We start from the raw sequence: 19,482 nt of genomic DNA on the forward strand, positions 1-19,482 counted from the left end.
ACACGTAGCCAGTAACCGACCTGGTTCCAGCCGAAGCGCAACCAGCAAGGAGATCGAACTCCCACCTCTGCCCCAACCCACTGTCATCAGCAAGACCGCACGTGGAAAGCAACCAATGCAACAGCCTCCTCGCACACCGAACCAAGATCAGTACAGCCCTGCACGCGCAAAGACATCTCCACATGGCGGCATCGAGAATCAATCACCGTTGACATCGTCTCCAATCTCCTCTCCGTTGTCTTTCAATCGGTCAAGTTTCAGTGCCATCCCGACACCGCAACCTCTTGGCGAACGAAGTAATGCTGCACAGAATGTTCACCATAGCATGTCTTATGGTGGTCTCGACACCCCACCCACATCTGTTGCTGGTCACCGTGATGTGAGCATATCCAATGCAGGTGCTACCATGAGTGTGAATGAGAACGACCAGTTGGCGACATATGCGATGCAGTCTGACGAGGGACGCAGAGCAGCGCTCAACGAGTTCGTCTACCGCCACCTGGAAAGCGACGACTTTCTCACGCTGGTCCAAGACATGGAGACAGCTTGGGGGAGAATTGCAATGTGAACGCAACGAGATGACCACCGACCAAGAGGATTTTTAGCAAGGAGTATGTGAAGGAAGGAAAATCTCGTCGAGACTTTTCATGAGGACGAAGTACAGAGTATGGAGAAGGGCGCGACGGCGTCTCACAAACATCGACTCGTTCTGTTATTTCATACGCTTTCGTAGTTCCGAGATAGTAATACGATCAACAGACGATGAGAATCGAATCCCTTGTCTTGCATCTACTCAATGCCTGCTCCCCTGCTCACCAACAACATACCCCCTCGCAATTCCACTCCTTCCCTCTTCCATCTTAGCCGCCCTCTTACCTCCAGCCTCCTCTTCATCCTCTACATCCCGGTAATCCGTACCCAGGCCCTGCCACGTCCTATTCGAGCGCAAGTACTCTGCACCAGGCGACGCGACACCCCCCACAGCCGCTATGTCGCCATTCGCTCGTTTCGTCAGCGCCGAACTAGACGACGTCGCTGCATTCCCATTAACAGCTTTCGTCGCGCCACTCGAGCGCATAGGTCTCGCATGCGAAACATAGCGCCCAGTCCTAAGATCAAACTCCGGAGGCGCTGATTCCTCCTCAGAGTCATAATCGCCATTCGCATCTCCCTCTCCCTCTCCCTCCTCCGCATTACTACCACTCTTCTCTTTCACATCCCCCTCCCCCTCATCCAAAACCTTCTGAAAGTCCCCCTCCCACCTCCCCGTCCAAACCCTCTCCTCATCCCCCATCAACGCCACCTTGAGCTCCCACGGCGTAATCATCGGCCGCCAAAACTCCCTACTCTCAATCAAACTACTCTCCCAACACCCTATCACGACCCATCCCCCCACCTCGCTGAAATTAGCCACCTTAGCTGCATTCACTTTTCCCACGACAAAGGTGTAGTATTTCTTGCCCGCGGCGCTGATTTGCCGTTGGACGTGCGAGAGGATGTGCATGTAGTTCTTTACGGAGAGCGTGTTGATCAAGATGCCGAAGATGGGGGTTGTGGAGAGGGAGGTTAGGAGGGCGTAGCGGCGCATGAGGGTTTGGTGGGTGCGGGCTAGGGAGGCGGTTGGTGGGGTGGTGGAGGGCGTGTCTGTGGGGTAGATGTGTATTGAGGCGACGCGCGAGGAGAGGGTGAGGAGGAGGGAGGTTGGCGGGTCGGAGATGTGGAAGAGGGCGTAGTCGTGGAGGGCTTCGTCTGTTTCTGTTGTGTTTGGTGGTATCGTTCGGTTTGGGAGTGGTGAAGATGGGTTGTGTACGATTTCTGTGGCGTGGATGTGTGTGTAGCCGGCGTCTTGGAGGCGTGCGTGGAGCGTGGGGATGTGGTGCGAGTATGGTATGTCGGCCATGAGGATGATCTTTGCGTCTTTTTCTGGATATGTTTCTTGGAATGTTGCGATTACGGGGTCGAGGTCTAGCGGTCGTTCGGTAAAGACGTATACGACTGGTAGTCTTGAAGGAGGCGAGAGACATGAGCGGCCATAATGTACGACAACGTCCGCATCGACGTGCTCTGCTGCAACTTCGTCCACACAGCACGCGCCGTATGATGTGTCGCCCAGTATAAACAGACTTTCGTCTTTGCTCTCCTCATCACATATGTCCGTCTTCTCCAAGCCCGCGCTGATTTCTTCCGCGCCTGTTGTCCCATTTGTGTGTCCATTCTCCTCTTGCACCCCATCCCGCGCCTTCTTCGCCTTACCCAGCCCCCGACTCAGCTGCTCATACACTCTCGGCGCATCAGTAAGCATGTGATCCGGGAACTGCAACGCAATCCTCTTCCACCTCCCCTCGCGGATTTCCCTAACCGTCCGCTCGATCTCGTATGTGAGCGTGATCTGCTCATCGGAAAGTCTGGGGAGATTCGACGTGTCTACGGCGGGAGTGGGGTCTTCGAAGATGTGCGTGTCGGGCGTAGATAGTACGGGCGCGCCTGCGAGCGACGGAACGGCGGCCATTGTGTGTGGTGATTGCGGAAGAGTGGCGTTGGGTGCGTGAAGCGTGGCGGGGTCATAACTTTTTTTGATGGGCGCGCAACTGGCGGGGCACACCTCGGTGATGCAGGGACGGGCGGCGCCGAAGAGCCGCAATGCATGGCATGGTAATGTCGCACGTGTGATAGGTGAATGGCAATGGAACGTTCGGTATACGTGTAATGACTCAATTACTATCTACAAAAGAGAGGTGGTATCATATTTCAACCGCGCTGTATCCAATCCCTATGTCGCCAAAAGCAAACTAGAAAATATTTCACATCATCAGGTATCCAGACACGGCTGCTGCCAGAGCAAGACCGAGGACGTTGGGCACGAACTTTCCTACACCGCTGTCATCATCACCGTTGTTTGTGGTGGCGAGCTGACCAACGATCAACTCAGGAGTGTATGGCTGCGATGTCTCGACTGTAGTGCCGTTCCAGCAATAGTCAGTGAAGCACTGCTGGCACACTTGGGGGATTGCCTCGCCGTTGCGCTCCAGACTCCTAGAGAGGATAGCGCATCCGACACAAGTAGGCCAGTTTGAAGCACCCTCGCGTGTGGAGTTTGCTTGGGTGACGACGTCGTAGCCGTTCTCGATCATGCCGTTGCGCTCGCTGATGCTGTAGTCAAGCTTGTTGAAGGTGGACGTATTGGACCAGAAGACGTAGGGGGCGTTGGGGAGGTAGACGACGAGAGGAGGGATGTTGTCGCCCTCGGTGACGTTGCTGCTGTTGCAACCGAAGAAAGCAGGGCGGCTGTTGAAACCTAGGGCAACGAAAGTGTCCTGGCCGGGGATGTAAGGGAATGAAGTCCTGTTCATGAGAGTGCCGCTTGCACGCTCGTACGTTGCAACCAGAGAAGTACCGTTGGGCCAGTTCTGCGATGGGTCGTCCTCCTCGACGGTGTCACCAGAGGAGTCGATGGCAAAGACGACATCGACCTGGCGTACGGGCTGAATGACCGGGTTGAAGGGAATGTTTTGACCGTCCTCACCACCGTCAACGAGAGTAAGACGCTCCCTGTCAGCACTGGGGTTCGTCTCGTTGTGGTAACGGAAGAAAGGGTTGGGCGAGTAGTCGGCGATATCGTCACCATCTTCACCGATACCCTTCAAGATGTTTGACACAAAGTTCACGAGGATCTGGGGTACGTCCTGGATGGTGTTTAGTGTGAGGAAGATCTGGTTGAACAAGGAGCTGCTGGTTCCCATGACGAAACCCAGGTTGTCGAATCCCTCGACGCAGCCCTGGTCTTGAGCAAGTTCACCCTCGCTGAAGTTGGAACCGATGTATTTGAGAGGAGCAAAGCCGTAGGTTGTAGGGTCGAATGAGCCCATTTCGAACGGGTTGAACTCGAAGTTGGTGGCGTTCAAAGAGATGATCAAGTCTCCGGGCGAACGCTCATCTGCGACGAGGATAGGCATTGGTGCGTTTCCAGACGAGAAGTCTTGGTCGTCCTGGATGGAAGAGAAGGTGTAGGCTATTGGGGTTAGCTCGTGTGCTTAAAGGATCTGGGGGTAAACATACCTGGGGCTCCATCACTGGCGTTGATGAGCTGGAAAGAAAGACCGCGGCCGTACACATCGGTAATCGACGTGTTGAAGTCACCAGCCGGCGAATCGCTCTTGTCCTTGACTGTGCTGACCAAGTTGTCGTAGTACTGCGCAGTCGATAGCAGCTGAATTCCCTTCGTGGGAGGTCCCTTGAAGAGCGAGTTCTGGAACTGCCAAATTGCCGAGTCCTCGCCCTTGTTGATGATTGCCTCAACTGAGGTAAAGTTGTTGGCGTAGATGCTGCCAATCATCCAGCCTCCTCCCGATAGTGCGGAAACATATGTGGATGCCTGCAAGATTCCTCCCAGGTGTCCTGCACTCGTCGAGTTCGTCGTCCGACTGTCAAACGCCGCTAGAGCACCCGCACCGTTCAGCAGGGCCCGGTATCCTCCACCAGAGAACGAGATCGCAATGTTCGGCAGGGCGGTGGTGTTGTCGCGGTGGTTGCTGATGTATTGTCCAACGTCGAAGCCCTCAATGTTGACGCGTTCGAGGAACTCGCGCATAGGATCTATCGTATTCGGCCTCCTCTTCTGGAGCCATTCTGTCTCTTGCTGGGAGAGTTTGTCGGCAGATCGAATGCTCGGGCGCGTGGACGGGCAGTTGACTTCGGCTGGCGCGTAGCCGTTGGGAGCCTGGGGCGAGGCACGCTTCAATATATCCAAGCCATTGGGAGGTACGACTCTAGCTTCCCGAGGAACAACCGCAGATGCTGGCATGCGTCAGCTGGGTCCCTGCAGGAACACAAGGAGGCGCATCACTTACAGGTCGCTAAACTACTCAATGCCGAAGCAGACAACACGAAAGAATACTTCATCCTAACGAGCGGATGTAAAGAAAGGAGGGGTGAGAAGGCTGAGAAGACGCGAAATGAATCGCGAACAAATGCGGAATCATGGCAATGTTAAATGATGCGCTCCATGCTGACGGGAGGCTGCGGAATGACCCACAATGCACAGGCGGCTATGCTCCTGGCTCCAACGCACCAAACGCCCGGAAGAGCTAGGAGGATCTGACCTCATAGGCGTGCTACTAGGCGTGCCACTTGTCGTGGCTGAAGGCCCTGACGATCAAACTTTATTTTTAGTCCCATCTCTTCTCGTCGAGGTTTTGTCCGTGTTTGGTTTGTAAAGTGCTGTCGCATGCCCGCCTGAATCATCAGGCCCTCAGCCATCATCGGTCCTACAGATCTTCTTCGTTTGCAGCAGTTGCTAGCTGACACTGCCTTTCTGCGGTAAGGCTCTGGTCAGCGGGCACCGTTGTGGCGCGTCATCTCCCGTGAGTGGCTGGCGCTCATTTCGAAACAATACGCTTTCGGCACTCGGCAAGCTGCCGGTACGAAGGGTACGAAAAGAACCTTGATACGACCCTGTCATCCTGGCATTGAGTGTGTGATCGTTACTTTCTCCATGTTTGAGATGTCGAGACAAGCGTTTGGCGCAAAGTAACTATCGCTGCCCTGTTGTTATGCAATAAACAATGTCGTCATCTTCGTTAGGCCCTGATCGCAACTATTGCCGTACATAGCGCGTCGCGTCCACGACGTTAGGCAGCCTGCGTACGGGCATTTCATTCGACCGAATTCCCAGACATTACCTGAAGAGAGTGTTTTTCTTCACCACAGCGTATGCGCCATGCGCAGCGAGGAGTAGCTTCGCAAATAGTTCTGTTCCGAGGCTCCGGACTCCGCCATGACGATCAACGGGCGACACATAACGTCGCGGCGGTGCTATGGCCTCGCGCTACACAACGAATCGCGACGGTGCATAGTGCTAAGCTATGAACTAGATGCATGTATGGAGATGAAAGTATTGTTGACGCGGCCTGCAGGAGATGTCGCTGAGCGTAATCGTATACGCGGTACGAAAAGAAACGCTATCGGCAGTCGTGCCCCGCGGCTTCCACCCGAGATCGCTCCAACGGCAACTGCGTACTACCATGTTGAGAGTACGCCACCTCCGCCTTACAAATCGTTCGTTCGTCCGAACCTAAGCCTCCACCTCCACGTCTGCTTCCAGCTCATGGATCCTGTGGCGATGGTCCGCCATCGACTACTCAACAACGCAGAGGCACTGCTAACGGGTGGCTTACTCGCTGAGAATCAGTGTGAGGTGAACCATGATTCATGCACATCGAGCACAACGACAATGAAGAAGAGCATGCGCCTTGACTCAAACTGGACCCTGGTCACGGTCAGGCTAGTCATTGAAGTCTTACTATACATCTGATGAAGATCTGCGGCATACAACCTCACAAGCAACGACGATGATAGTCGCCATCTTCATATCATCATTATACATTGTATCAACTTCTCTCCCTGTATCTCGTGCTTTCCGTTTATATTCTCCAACTACTCATTTTGTCCACTCGAAAGACCTAGCTACTGTACTTGTACGAGCCCAGTCTCCCTCCTCAATCATCGTATCTAGCACTGATCTCCACCCCAACGTTGTGCACATTCTAAGTACGCCGAAGTCTACCTGGCTTCACTACTGGCTCCTCATCGGAGTCATCAGACACCATCGTATCCGGCAACTTGCTCTTGCCCATAAGTCCGGCCAGACCATCTATCTCGCGCGAAGCCATCGTGCCAGGATGCGCAGCCTCAAAGGCCTCTTCACCCAAATCAGCATCACGCTTGACCGCTTTGCCCTTGCCGCTAGCCTTCGCATAGCGTTCTTTCTTTGCATCCTTGACCGTGATCTTCTTGTTGTCCTTGGTCTCCGGCCACACGGAATCGAGGGCATCCGCAGCCTCATAGAGTGCCTTGATGGCTTCGCGAACGTCTTCCTCTTGCAGTTCCTTTGAACCCCAAGGGGTGTTCTCGAGACGAGCCTTCTTCGCATCGACGAGCGCATCTGAAGCGATCTCGTCGTTACCCGCTGTTGCTTCAGCGAGGATCGCCATCAGAGCGAGGACCCCCTGCTCAAACTTCATCGCCGTGTCCTTGATCCACCAGAAGCTCTTGATGTCGCGCTTCGACGCGGACACACTGTACTTCTGCTTCAGTGTCTTCGCGTTCGCAGAATCGAAGTCCTTGATTAAGCTCGCGATACGGCTGTATGGCTTGACGAGGCGGAGAACGTTCTTGCGGAGGGGGGCATCGCAACGACGAAGCTTGCTCATGTGGTTGCGAAGAGCTTCTTTTCCGAGTGACTGCAGGTACGTTAGTATGTTTTCAATGCAGAAATCGTCATCGTCGTCGTCATCGTCTTCCTCCAAAGATCGGACCTTGCGTGTGGCCTGGATGAGTAGACCCTCAGTCTTGAGGATAGTAGGCAGTGGGCCAATGCATAGTCGTAAATGCATTCGCTGAGTTTTCTACGTAGGTGGGCGAATGGGAAAGTACCAGTCGTTTCCCTTCCTCAACAAATCTTGAAACTTACCCTTAGTGACCTGCGCAACAGGCCTGATGTATCATCAAGATACAGAACGACCTCGAGCTCAGGCTCTGGGCGGATACGGTGGTAGTCGTAAGTACCGATCAGCAGCCTTTCTCCATCGGCGACATTGTTGAAGTGGAAGGAGTTCATGTCGCTATTGTAGAGTAGCTCGCCATTGATGTCGCAGGCCCAAATCTCTTGATCACGAAGACGAAGTGTGCGCTCAATGTTGAAGATGATGTCGTCATGTGTCATTGACGGTGTAATGAGGAAGTTGTCCGCTTTGTCACCGGTCTCGGGGCAGTAGAGCTCCACCTTGATGGCGCGCGAGCGGTTCGGCGGGAGGGGGGTGGTGGGAGCCATGATGTAGATGTAGATACGAATGGAGTATATGTAGTCAGGGGATGTGTGAGGTTGGAGAAGAGAGTATTGCGGTTGCAGAAAGATATATACCCACTGACGAGATACTAGTCGCGGTGAAGATGAAAGTGAAGGTGAGCGCGACTCGAAATCTGCGCCCAATTTCGCAGTGACGTCGCCTCCCTGGCAGTGTCGATTGCCTGTCCGTGGACAATAATAGAGGTCGAGGTGACGGGGTGCTGCCTAGATATGTGCGCCATTTCGGGGGCTTCCTTTCACTGAATCACTTCGCAAGTTTTCGTATTTAGCTAGGTGGAATAATCACGAGCAAGACTTTACAAGTGAATTCTTGGAAGCCCTCATCAGACGTTCATGTTCTGTTGCTGTAGGGACAGTATTTGCGCAGCGATATTATACCGTATGGATGGCCTGTGTACAAACGAGCGCTCGCTCACCTTCACAAGTGTAAACAACCCCACAATTCTGGGGCGCCCACCATCAGCCCATACTAAGCGGACATTGAACTCTTCTATATATACCAACTAATTCGCCTATATTCCATGAAGAAACAACGAACAGTCTGGCTAGTGTTCTACGCATGTTTCCCTATAGTCTAGGGAGTTTAATCCGTGTCTCTAGTGGCTTAGTAAGAGTTTCTTTTTGCCTCTTTCTGCGGCCTCGTGTTCGAAACTCTGCAAGATTTACTATTTTTTGCGCTTTGATGCGAGACCGTAACTTAGTGAAAGTGAATCATAAACGTGATCAGGTTGAGCAAAGTCTAGTCGTTTGCAAAGAGAGACAAGCTTACGAAGACGTGCAATAGATCGTATCAATTACCATGTTCAAAGAGTGTGGCCAGGCGTACACGAGTACGAAGTAAGTGTATATGGCTCCCTACGTAAGCATATGATAAACTTCTAGGTGTGCTATAGACACTAGAATGTTATCCCGAAAACTCTTGACATACTCCCAAACTTCGCTAACAACTCGTATTCGTCACGGGAAAGTAGGACGTAGATGCCTGGGGAAGTCGCAACAGTGGCATAATTGTGAAATCCAGCTTCGTTCGCCACGGTTAGCCTCAAGAAGGATGTCGAATACGTTGCTTGAGATGAAAGATTGGGGCGTCCGTACTACAGAAAAGACCAAAAGCCTTATCCGAGACCCGGGGTCATTCGCTACGATCGATTTCTTTGGAAAGATCGTCTCTGGTGAACAGCTCTTATGTGAAGACTTCCTCCTCGCTAGTGCCGAGGCTAGCCGCCAAGCTAGCAGACCTTCCGAGCCCAAGGACATCCAGGATCAAGATGTTTTGGACGCCGTCCAAACCATGTAAGAGGCCGCCGAAGCGATTGATTTCATATGAGACGATAACGATCCTACCCGCGTAAATTAGGCTAGTGGCTGAGCCTGGAGGATGTCAGTGAGATTGAAGTGAGTGGAGTGATACATGCCGAGACTTCAAAAACCTCCTGGGTCTGGCATGATGTTCAAGTGGATACTTGGGCATTCATAGAAGGTGTTCTGGGTCTACTATGATGGACTTCCGATCCATTGATAAGCCCCTGAAGAAACTCTGGATACCATGAGAATTTGACTACTTGATCGAACGCACGATGATAATAACACGCCTACTGAGCAGATGCTTGATCCCATAGCCTTGAAGCACAGAGGTAGTACAATACATATGGCCGCTCTCGATCGAACGCCCTCTCGTTCACCGCATATACTTCTTCTCACCACCAAATGCCCAAGCTTAACACCCTAGGCCGCTTTCTCTACAGTCAGATACCTCTTGTACAGGCCGATACTGCCCTGCCTCTTGTCATATACGTAAGGGCCCCAGACCACCTTAGCGCCAGGTCCGAACAGTCTAGTGGCCAATCTTTCAGCCAGATCAAAGGTCTTCGTATGGAAAGCCTCGTCTCCATATTCGCGCCTTGTAGGAATCGTGATCTTCAGCTTCTGCAGCCTACCCTCCCAATAGCCAAGATCCAAAGTGTCCCACTCTTCAATACAATCTTCTAGCGAATCCTCATCATCCGATTCATAGTCGAGACGATGACTCCATTCCAAATCCATCGTCAAGTTTTCAACTTGCAGGCCTTGAAGGAGGACCAGGAATTTCGGGTCGTCGTCCATAAGCTGGTCGACCTCTCTCCTGATTGCGATGTGGCGAATGACGTTCCTATTCATGACCAGCGAGTTGGTCAAGCCAGCCATGTCGGGAGGGTTACTATGGGCTTTTGTGTAATTGGTGTAATCGTAGTAGTCGATTATGACGAACGTTCGGGTAGCGCCAAAGCACAGGAGTGCTTCTGAGCAGAGTTGCTTGTTGCTGCGAAGCCAGTTGGGAAGACCTTCCGGTACGGCTGAGTTAAGACCCATGTACCACATATCATAGCGACCCTCATACCATTCATATTCTTTCCACATTTCACCTAGGTAGCCACCCTCATACCATCCCCATTCTTGATCTCTCTCGTCTGTGTCTTCTTCATCCTCTTCCTCCTCAGATCCCTCACCGTTCACCGCATCGATTTCCTTCTGTTCGTTCACAACCCGGAGACCGTACTTTTGAGACGTCTGGCAAGTGGCTAGCAATAGGAGATTATCGGCGCGGAATACTCTGGCCTCCGTTCCTAGGGCGTACTTGTATATCGTATCGCGGAGTTCTCGTGGAAGGCGGAAGAATGGAAACACACCGGGCGGAACCCAATGTTCCGCGATCTTGGCTACTTGTCGTGCTTCCTTAGGTGGGGTGGGCGTTTTCTTGCGCTTGCCGCTGTCGATCTTTTGGAAGAGCGACTCCCGAACGCGAACGTCGAAATAACTCATGGTGGCTTAGAGTAGGTGGATGAAGATATCTCACCGGAGAGAGTAGTCTGAACGCGAAGAAAGCTGGCGGAAGGCGATTCGTAAACAGAAATGATAGCGCCTGGTGGGTACTAGCCCTGATCAGGCAGCAACGGTCCACTCTCACTTCGGTGAGTGAGTGCGAGCGCCCGGGCGCCTTCACTGATACACCCCACAAGAGGACGAACGAAATTTGACAGAAAGACAAGACTTGTATGCACTACCGAACAGCAGGGTATAATGTTAGCTTTGCGATTATCATTTGCTTTCGTTACAGGTGTCACAGATGTACTGCATTGCTAGGGACTTGGTCGAATGTTTGATGACGGTTACACATGCATTAAGAAGGCTTCTCCTACACATGACTACATACGGGCACGGCTCATAGCAGTACCAGCTACTCAGATCCCTCCGTTCAGGTAGTAATCCAGAGGGTACCCCAACCAATCACACTGCTCTACATCCGTGTATCCGGCGCTCTTGCTCGGCCAATCCAACAGCCTAATCTCATCTCCCGACTTCTTAGTCGCATCAACCTGCATCCACTGACCATACTTCGTCACACCTTCAAGCACCTTGTAATACCCTCTTACATCAAGATACTTCAAGCTAGGGTTCGGGTCGCCGTTCCTGATGAAGGAAGCGAAGTAGCTGGTAGTGAGTTGAACACTCCACAGATCCTCTGGTTCGCGGATGCGGTTCAGAACGCCGAAGAACCAAGGCGAGTCTGCGCCGTGGAAGCGAAAGTATGGGTTCTTGGGGTCATCGTTGGCAGGGCCACCCAGGTTGTTGGGGTCGTAGCCGTCGATGGAACGGTCGAGTTGGTAGTAGTATGTCTTTGAGAAGGCTTTTGATCGCGAGGCAGAGTAGACGGTCGATTGGTCGGCACAGCGGAATGTCTTGTCGGTGGCAATGCGCTGCGAGACGTTGAAGGAGTCGAGCGTCAGGTTACCCGTGCTGGTGAAGGGGAACAGACCAGACTGGATGACGCGTTCGGCCCATGTGCTGTTGATACCAAGCGCTTCCTGTAGTCCTTGCGAGTGGTTTGAGATCGGGCTCGTGGGATATGTGGAGAATGAAGCGCCATCGTCGAGAACGGTGCCGAAGATTACAGGAATGTGTGCGGTACTGGCATTGCGAGTTGAGATGATGAGTTCGGGCGTGTTGACGTAGGTACCGTCTTGGACGACGTATCGGGCTACAGTGTTAAAGCCAACTAGGTCTGCAGCAGGAACCTTGCCGAGACAAGCGATTTGGGCTGACACATCAGTGCTATTGCAGCCAGCGGCCGCAAGGATCTGAGGTCCAGCAACGGTGTAGCTCTGATTGACCGTGTAGTAGGTTGAGTATGTTGTCCCGTAGTCACCGTCTAGACCAAGTGTTACGCCACCTCCGAGGTTAGATAAGGCAACGGCGCCTTGAAACTTTCCGATGGCTTTGGGAGAGCCCAATAGTGTTCGGACAGAGCCGGCTCCGGCTGATCCTCCAGCGATGGTTATCCTCTCAGGGTCACCACCAAAGGCAGCGATGTTTGCAATAGTCCAGTCGAGCGCCACAATCTGGTCGGCGATACCGAAGTTGCCCTTGATGTCTGTTCCAGGGATGGCCAGGAAGCCGAGCGTCGAAAGACGGTAGTTGATGTTAACCACAACAAGATCTTCCTTGCTTGCAAGGTTTCCACCGTCAGAGAGTGGATCAGCACCACTTCCTCCGGTGAATCCACCACCGTGAATCCAGAACAATACGGGGCGGAGCTGCTTCTTCGATCCCGCTTTGGGAATGTATGGTGTTTGGATGTTGAGGAAAAGGCAGTCTTCACTTCCACCACCGCCTTGGATGCAATTCGAGCCATACTCAGTGGCCTGGATCGTTTGGCCCTTCTTGGAGTAGAGTGAAGAGTACTTAAAGCGGGTAGGCGTGTCAGCATATGGGATCCCTAGGAACCTGAACGACTTCTGGTTGCGGTACCCGACGAAAGTATTTCCACCAGATGCTACTGAGATGGAACTTCCGTTTACAGGCCCGGCGCTTGCTGAACCGTTGTTTGCCGACTGTGTGCACAAGACTGGGAGTTGCTTGTGGTGTGATGACGCGGTCATGTATTTCACTCGGTTGCCGACTGAAACCACGCCGCTGTCGATGTAGTACCCTCGCTCAGCGTCGGTGTATTTGGCATAATCTTGGTACGAGAGAGCATCGTTGAAATCAGCCTGGTACTTCTGGAGCGTAGCCTTGGAGATGAGTTTCTCGTTGAGCGAGGCACAGGCTGCTGCTGCATTGGCTTGAGGGACCGGGTCGAGGATGATGGCACCGATGTGGTTCTTGTCGTCCGAGCCGTTGAGGTTGTTCTGGTAAATGAGTGTCAAAGAGGACTTTGCGTTCGAAACGCCAACGGCAGATGCTGATCCCACTGGTGAAGCCTGAGAGACAGCAACAATACCAGCAGCTGCGGCAGCAACGAGGGTGGTGATGACTGTCATCTTGAATGTCCAGCTTGGCGCAGAGACTTGATCGACAGCTAGAGAACCATGGTCGTTCATCTTGATCCTCTTATACGGCACCGGTAACCCGGATGGCGTCGTGCTTGCAGATGAACAACCGTAGCGCTAGCCACAAGCAGCTCTCCTCCACATGAGGCTATTGGAAATAAGCATTCGAGAACGGACTAACCCCAGGAAACGGGGTGTAGATCGATCACTAGGCAGGGGCAGTGGCAGAATGCTTAAGCAGAAGACTGGTACCGCAACGACCCTACCGAACGACATACGCGTACTAAAACCTCTCGTATCCGAAGCGGATGCACTCGCCTCAACATGAGCATATGATATGCATCTTCGGCTTTCACTCAATATCGCAATGGATGTGAATCCTTCCAGATCGATGTATCGCTTGGCCTGCAGTTAGATCACACCGAGCGCAGCATCGCGATAGTGGTCTATGCATCTTCATCCGAGGTTCAGGTCCGATGCAATTTAGCCGTTTAGGCACTGCATGTAGCCCGCCGGCCTCGTGGCGATGGCATCATGGATGCTAGATGATGCAGGGGTCGGGGTGGATGTCTTCGCTGTCCGTTCGCGGGGTGTGGCTGTGGCTTGAACTGGGGAGCGGAGGAGTGGAAGCTGGAAATTTGATGGGGTTCCGGGGTTTAAGACGCGCAGCTTGGTGCTAGCCATGTTGGGCGCTAGTCGCCGTATTCCCCTCACACATGGGCACAACCTGGCAGGTTTGATCCTCCTGGTAATCGATTACTTCCTTGCTTGAGGGAAACAGCGGATAAATCTACACAATTCTAACAGCTGTCTTCTTATTTACGCGCTTATCTTATAATAATCTAATTATAATAACTTTAATAGTACTTTAAGTAGTTAAGTATATAATAACTATAATTTACTAATAACTAATTTTAAGCTAGTATATTTTTATATATATTTATAGTATAGTTTATTAGCAAACTAATTCTATAGCGTAAACTAGTCTAAAAAGAGTAAGGTCTATTACTAGTATATAAAAAGACGTATTTCTAAAAAAGTTAAAATTCTATATTTAGAAGTGTAGGCGTTAAGCAGGCTAAGGCTTAGATCTTTAGCGCTGCTATCTCTAGCGTAGTAGTTAAAGCTTTTAAAATTTAGAGTAGTAAGGTAACTATTCTATAAATACTAACGTCTACCTATACTATAGTAGAGAAGATTATAATATAATTATATATTCTTAATAGCTTATAACTAACTAAGCTATAAATTACAAAGTAATAAACTACTAAAATCTTAGCTTGTAAAATTATGCTTTTACATATATACCTTCTATTCTCTATCTCTATCTCTATCTTTATTCTTATTCTTATTTTTATTTTATAGCTTATAGTAAATTAGAGATCTAAAGACTTATTAAAGACACAAATAGTAGCTTAAATCTAATACTAAAGCTATACTAACTAAATAAGCTCTTAACTACGTTACTACTCTTTTATAAGTTCTTCTAGTGTTAGTAAGTCTATCTAAAGCTAATCTTATTACTAGTTATATTACCTTACTTACTAAAGCTTAATTAAGCCTTTTATTATTAATTAATTACTTTTCTCTTAAACGCGTTACTCTATAAGTTCTCTTAAGGTTATTATTCTAGAAGCTATTATAGAGGCTGCTATAAACTACTCTATTCTAGCTATACTAGAGGCTATTATAAGCGCTCTGTAGCGCTACTTCGCTAGTATAGAGCTATACGCTAGGCCTATTAATATTTCTATTATCTCTAGTTCTATTATCTCTATTTCTATTATTTCTATTTCTATTATTTCTATTATCTCTATTACCTTTATTACGTACACAACTAGTGTAAGGCTTTCTATTATTCTCTTCTTTAGCTTTACTTTCTAGAAGCTTATTAGTAAGATGTATAAGCTCTTTAGTAGGCGCGACGTTAGTTTCTTACCTACTATAATAAGATAGTAATACTACTCTATTATAAGACTTACTAGTACTAAGCTCTAGAATACCTACACTATTCTTATTTATAACTTTGTATACACAGTAAAGCTAAAGATAATACTACTACTATCTCTAGCTATTAAGAAGGCTATACATTTGTAATATAATACTTTAGCTAGAATACTTTATAAGAGTTCTAAGATATAGAATAAAGATTTATAGTATAGTAATAAGTTTTTAAAATAACTTTATAATAAAATAGTAGAACTATAGTTAAGATTTAAGTATATAAAGTACTATTACTACTTATTTTAAGTTATATTATACTAACTTTATTTAAATTCTTTTTAATAATATAGTAATAAAATACTATAATAGCTTAGTTTTTAGCTATAACTAACTATTTAAGCTACTAGTAGTAAAATATTTACTAAACTTTTAATTACTAAAAGTATAAAAAATAATCTAAAAAGTTAAAAAACTTATTAAAAACTTAAAAAAAAGTAAAGCTATTAAGCTAGCTATTATATTACGTCTAAAAGTATAGAAATAAATAGAAGATAAATTATTATATTATAAGCTTACTTAGAAAGCTCTCTTAAGTAGTAAAACTTTTAAAAGCTTATTTTAATCTATACTAGTATAATTATATACTATACTTTTAAAAAGTATCTAGAAGTATATTCTATAATATACTTTTTAAGTATTTTATAAAAGTAGGCTACGTAGTTATAATAAGCTCTTTTATTATAGCTAAGAATACTAATTATATACTTATTAGAGTATATATAGTACTAAGAGCTTACTTAGTATATATATACTAATTATAATATTACTAAAAATTATTTAATTAGCTAAACGCTTTCTACTTCTTACTTAAAATAAAAGTAAGTATTTCTAATTTTTATTAGTACGCTTACTAACTCTAGTAGTATACTTTATTATACTAATTAAACTAAGTATACTTTTTTATATCTATTTTTAAGCTCTTTAGTATTATATTAAAAAAAAATAAGTATAAGTATAAGAATAGCTACTCTTCTAAAAATAAGTAGTTTAGTTTTAGCTTTATAAGCGCTTTTAAAGTAACTTTTTTAAGCTTTAGTTATATAAGTATATTAAAAGCTAAGCTATTAAGCTCTAATACTTTTAACTTCTCTAAGTACTTAGCTACTCTCTCTAAAGTAGAAAATTATAAGTACTTAAATAAGCTTTTGTTAAAGTTAGAGAGTAGTTATAATTGCTTAATTGTAGACACGTAATTGCTTAGCTCTTAGGTATATAACTAGAGATTTTATTCTAACTTTCTTTTGTAGTAGATTAATTACAATATACTTAATTATCTCTAATTGTTAATTGTCTCTAGCTCTAATAGTTATAAGCCTAGCTGCTTAATTATAGAACTAATTTCTACTATACATTAAAGCTTACTAGAAGATAAGATTAGTTAATCTTGTTTCTACTCTACTCTCTCTAAACGTTCTGTAATTAGAACTCTTTCTGCGTAATTACTTATTTGCTGCCTACCTCTCTATATCTCTATATTAATTCTATACTCTAACTCTATAGATACAAGTAATTGTAATACAGCTATTATAGCTATAGGTATACTTCTTAAGAAGTAATCTAACTAGAACACCTAGTTTGCGCTTCTTAAACAATACTATAATAAGAAGAGCATCTAGAAAGAGATTAATTCTAATTTTCTAGATATTAAATATATAGATACTTAGGAACCTAAGTTCTCTAACCTTCTAGTTCTAGAGCCTATAGCTCTAGCTTCTTTCTCTATAGAGCTAACTAAGAATTAAAAGAATAAGTACAACAAAGCTACCTATAAATATAATACTCTCTTACAAGATTATAATTATAAGACTAAGAATAGTACTACGCTTATAGCTTGCTAGAACTATAAGTCTAAGTAGTAGTTAAGAAAGAGCGAGAAGATTAATAATGTTAAGAACTAGATTATACGCACTATTGCGCTAAATTACCTATTGCTTATAACTATAAGTAATAATAAAAGAATAGTCTAGTCTTTTATAAAGACTCTTAAGACTACGCTTACTTCTACTAATTAGACTACGTAATACATAGTTTACGCAAAGTATTACACTTATCTTAAGAAGACTTAGAGAGAAACTACTAAGAAGTAGTTTAATAACTAGCTAATAATCTACTAGAAAGTAAAGATCTTTAAGCTCTTAGAAGTTAAAGAATCTCTTACAATTACTAACTTTCTTGCTATAATTAAGAAGTTTAATTCTAAGTAGGCCCGCTAGCAGTAATATAATTAATTATTTGCTATAGCTCTTAGAAAGAATACGTTAAGCCTTAGTAATTTTAGTAAGGTGTTTAGCGTTATTCTCTAGAAGATATTAATTACTACTAGAAAGAGAAAAGCTAATATAATCTTTAACGCTGTTATAGGTTAACTCTCTACTTTTGCTAAGTTAGGTAAGAAGTAGTTAAGCTTACTACCTAAGCCTTGCCTCTGTAAACCTAATATAAAGTATAAGTAGAAGCCTATCTTATGTTTCTAATTATAGACTATAATTACTAGATCTAGACTGCTAGGTATTCTGCTAATAGAACTCTTAGCTTAAGATAAGTAAAAGATCTAGAAGCGCTACTATAAAGAGAAGTAGAGCAGCCTGCGCAAGAAGGTTAAGTAATCTAGCTAGAAGATAAGCGCTCTAGCTTCTAAGTATCTAGGTAATATAGTCTTAATAATTATTTGCCTAAAGAAGCTAATTACTAAGTTTAGGCCTTCTATTTTTAGTACAGGCTTTAAGCCTTACACGCTCTTAGCTAGTATAATTCTTAATAGTAGAGCTACAGTCTACTTAGTTAACAACAAAGCTTTAATTAAGCCTAATTTCTTTATTAAAACTAATAGAGAAATAGTTAAAGTAGGTAGCTAGATTCTTCTAGTAATTAGTATTAGCAATTACGTACTTTATCTTATTCTTAGTACCTCTAAAAAACTTAGAAAGGCTAATCTTACGCTTACTAGCGTTAAGATTATCTCTAGTTTCTATACTAATATTATCTTAGAGAAGCTTCTTAGAAATAGTAGTATATAGTATATAGGCTATAATTGCATAATTAGAATAGACACGCTAGAGGCGTCTGTTATTCTTATAACTCTTAAGTGTAGATTTAACCTCTTATTTATTAAATATAACTCTTCTATCTATTCTTCTAATTCTATTATTATAAATGCTATTACCTACTTACAAGTTCTATAATTGCGCACTAGCAACGCTAATCTTTAGCACTAAAGATCTAGCTACCTAGGTAAGTAAGCTCTTAAGGCTCTTATTAAAGCTACCTAGAACGTAGAGATTATAGGTACACAGCGTAGTAAATGTAATAATTGCGCTGCTATCTATATATCTTAAAGAATCTCTTATTATTCTTATAAGCTATTACTACGTCTCTTCTTTAGAGTATTATAGAATCTATTTAACTTCTCTATAAGCTGTGCGCTTAATAAATAGGCTCTAATTATTAAGAAGAATTATTTAGGTAAGCTATATAATTATAACCTAAAGAACAAGACGCTAGACTCTATAATAGAAGTTATTACAAGCTTTATAGCTATAGTTAAGCGCCGCTATTAGTAGAAGATTATAGAAATCTATTAGAATAACAATACTATAATATTACCTTAGAGAGAGCACTTAAGATATAAGAAATAGGCTAAAGAGAAGAGAATTGTAATTATAACGCCTCTACTATATACCTATAAGCCTAATAGCTTAGCGGAGAGAGCTAGCTAAGAGCTTATTACTAAGTTAATTAAGATGCGCACAAGCGCTAATCTTCTAGCTAGGCTCTAGCTAGTAATTATAAACGCAGCAGCCTAACTCTATAGAATAAGTCTATTATAGCTTTATAGCTATTAATCTCTAGATTAGATATTATATAAATAGTTTAGAAAGTATTTCTAATATTATTAGCTACCTAAGATTAGGCACTAGGCTACTAATCTTTACTTAGATTAGAGTAGAATCTATACTTATAGCTGTTAAGCGTATCTACTTAATAGTAATTGCGTAGCTAGAAAGTACTATTAAGACTTTAAAGTTAAGCCTTGTAGCTATATAGAATATCTTGTTAGCTATTAAGCTTCTAACATATATTATATATAGGTACTAGTAATTAATTAGGTAATTACAACTCGCAACGTTACCTTTAATAAGTAGAAGTTCTATTAAGATAAGCGTAAAGAGAAGCTAACTAGAGATTAAGCACTTAAGTAGGTTAAAATACTTAATAATAGTAAGCTTAATAATTCTATAGAGAAGTTTAATATTCTTTCTATTAATTAAACAGTAAGCACAGTAGAGCTGTTAACTACTAAGTAAGATC

At 45.4% G+C, this 19,482-nt stretch overlaps 5 protein-coding genes across 5 annotated transcripts; all 5 read right to left on the reverse strand.

Moving 5' to 3' along the window:
* Window positions 1-793: 793 nt before the first annotated feature.
* On the reverse strand, window positions 794-2,509 carry J4E88_003883 (uncharacterized protein; the record flags this gene model as incomplete). The annotated part of the gene is made up of 1 exon (XM_049397531.1): window positions 794-2,509. One exon carries the CDS (start codon window positions 2,507-2,509, stop codon window positions 794-796), a length of 1,716 nt encoding a protein of 571 aa, XP_049256919.1.
* Window positions 2,510-2,801: 292 nt separating this feature from the next.
* Window positions 2,802-4,801, reverse strand: J4E88_003884 (uncharacterized protein; the record flags this gene model as incomplete). The annotated part of the gene is made up of 2 exons (XM_049397532.1): window positions 2,802-4,009; window positions 4,057-4,801. 2 exons carry the CDS (start codon window positions 4,799-4,801, stop codon window positions 2,802-2,804), a joined length of 1,953 nt encoding a protein of 650 aa, XP_049256920.1.
* Window positions 4,802-6,542: 1,741 nt separating this feature from the next.
* J4E88_003885 (uncharacterized protein) lies at window positions 6,543-7,828 on the reverse strand (the record flags this gene model as incomplete). Its single annotated transcript, XM_049397533.1, has 2 exons — window positions 6,543-7,403; window positions 7,469-7,828. 2 exons carry the CDS (start codon window positions 7,826-7,828, stop codon window positions 6,543-6,545), a joined length of 1,221 nt encoding a protein of 406 aa, XP_049256921.1.
* A 1,761-nt stretch (window positions 7,829-9,589) lies between these two features.
* Window positions 9,590-10,663, reverse strand: J4E88_003886 (uncharacterized protein; the record flags this gene model as incomplete). Its single annotated transcript, XM_049397534.1, has 1 exon — window positions 9,590-10,663. The coding sequence occupies one exon, from the start codon at window positions 10,661-10,663 to the stop codon at window positions 9,590-9,592; it is 1,074 nt and encodes a 357-aa protein (XP_049256922.1).
* A 419-nt stretch (window positions 10,664-11,082) lies between these two features.
* J4E88_003887 (uncharacterized protein) lies at window positions 11,083-13,161 on the reverse strand (the record flags this gene model as incomplete). Its single annotated transcript, XM_049397535.1, has 1 exon — window positions 11,083-13,161. One exon carries the CDS (start codon window positions 13,159-13,161, stop codon window positions 11,083-11,085), a length of 2,079 nt encoding a protein of 692 aa, XP_049256923.1.
* Between the last annotated feature and the right edge of the window lie 6,321 nt (window positions 13,162-19,482).

This window comes from Alternaria novae-zelandiae (assembly GCF_023758075.1).
Source record: "Alternaria novae-zelandiae strain BMP 2774 chromosome Unknown scaffold_6, whole genome shotgun sequence".
Taxonomy (NCBI): domain Eukaryota; kingdom Fungi; phylum Ascomycota; class Dothideomycetes; order Pleosporales; family Pleosporaceae; genus Alternaria; species Alternaria novae-zelandiae.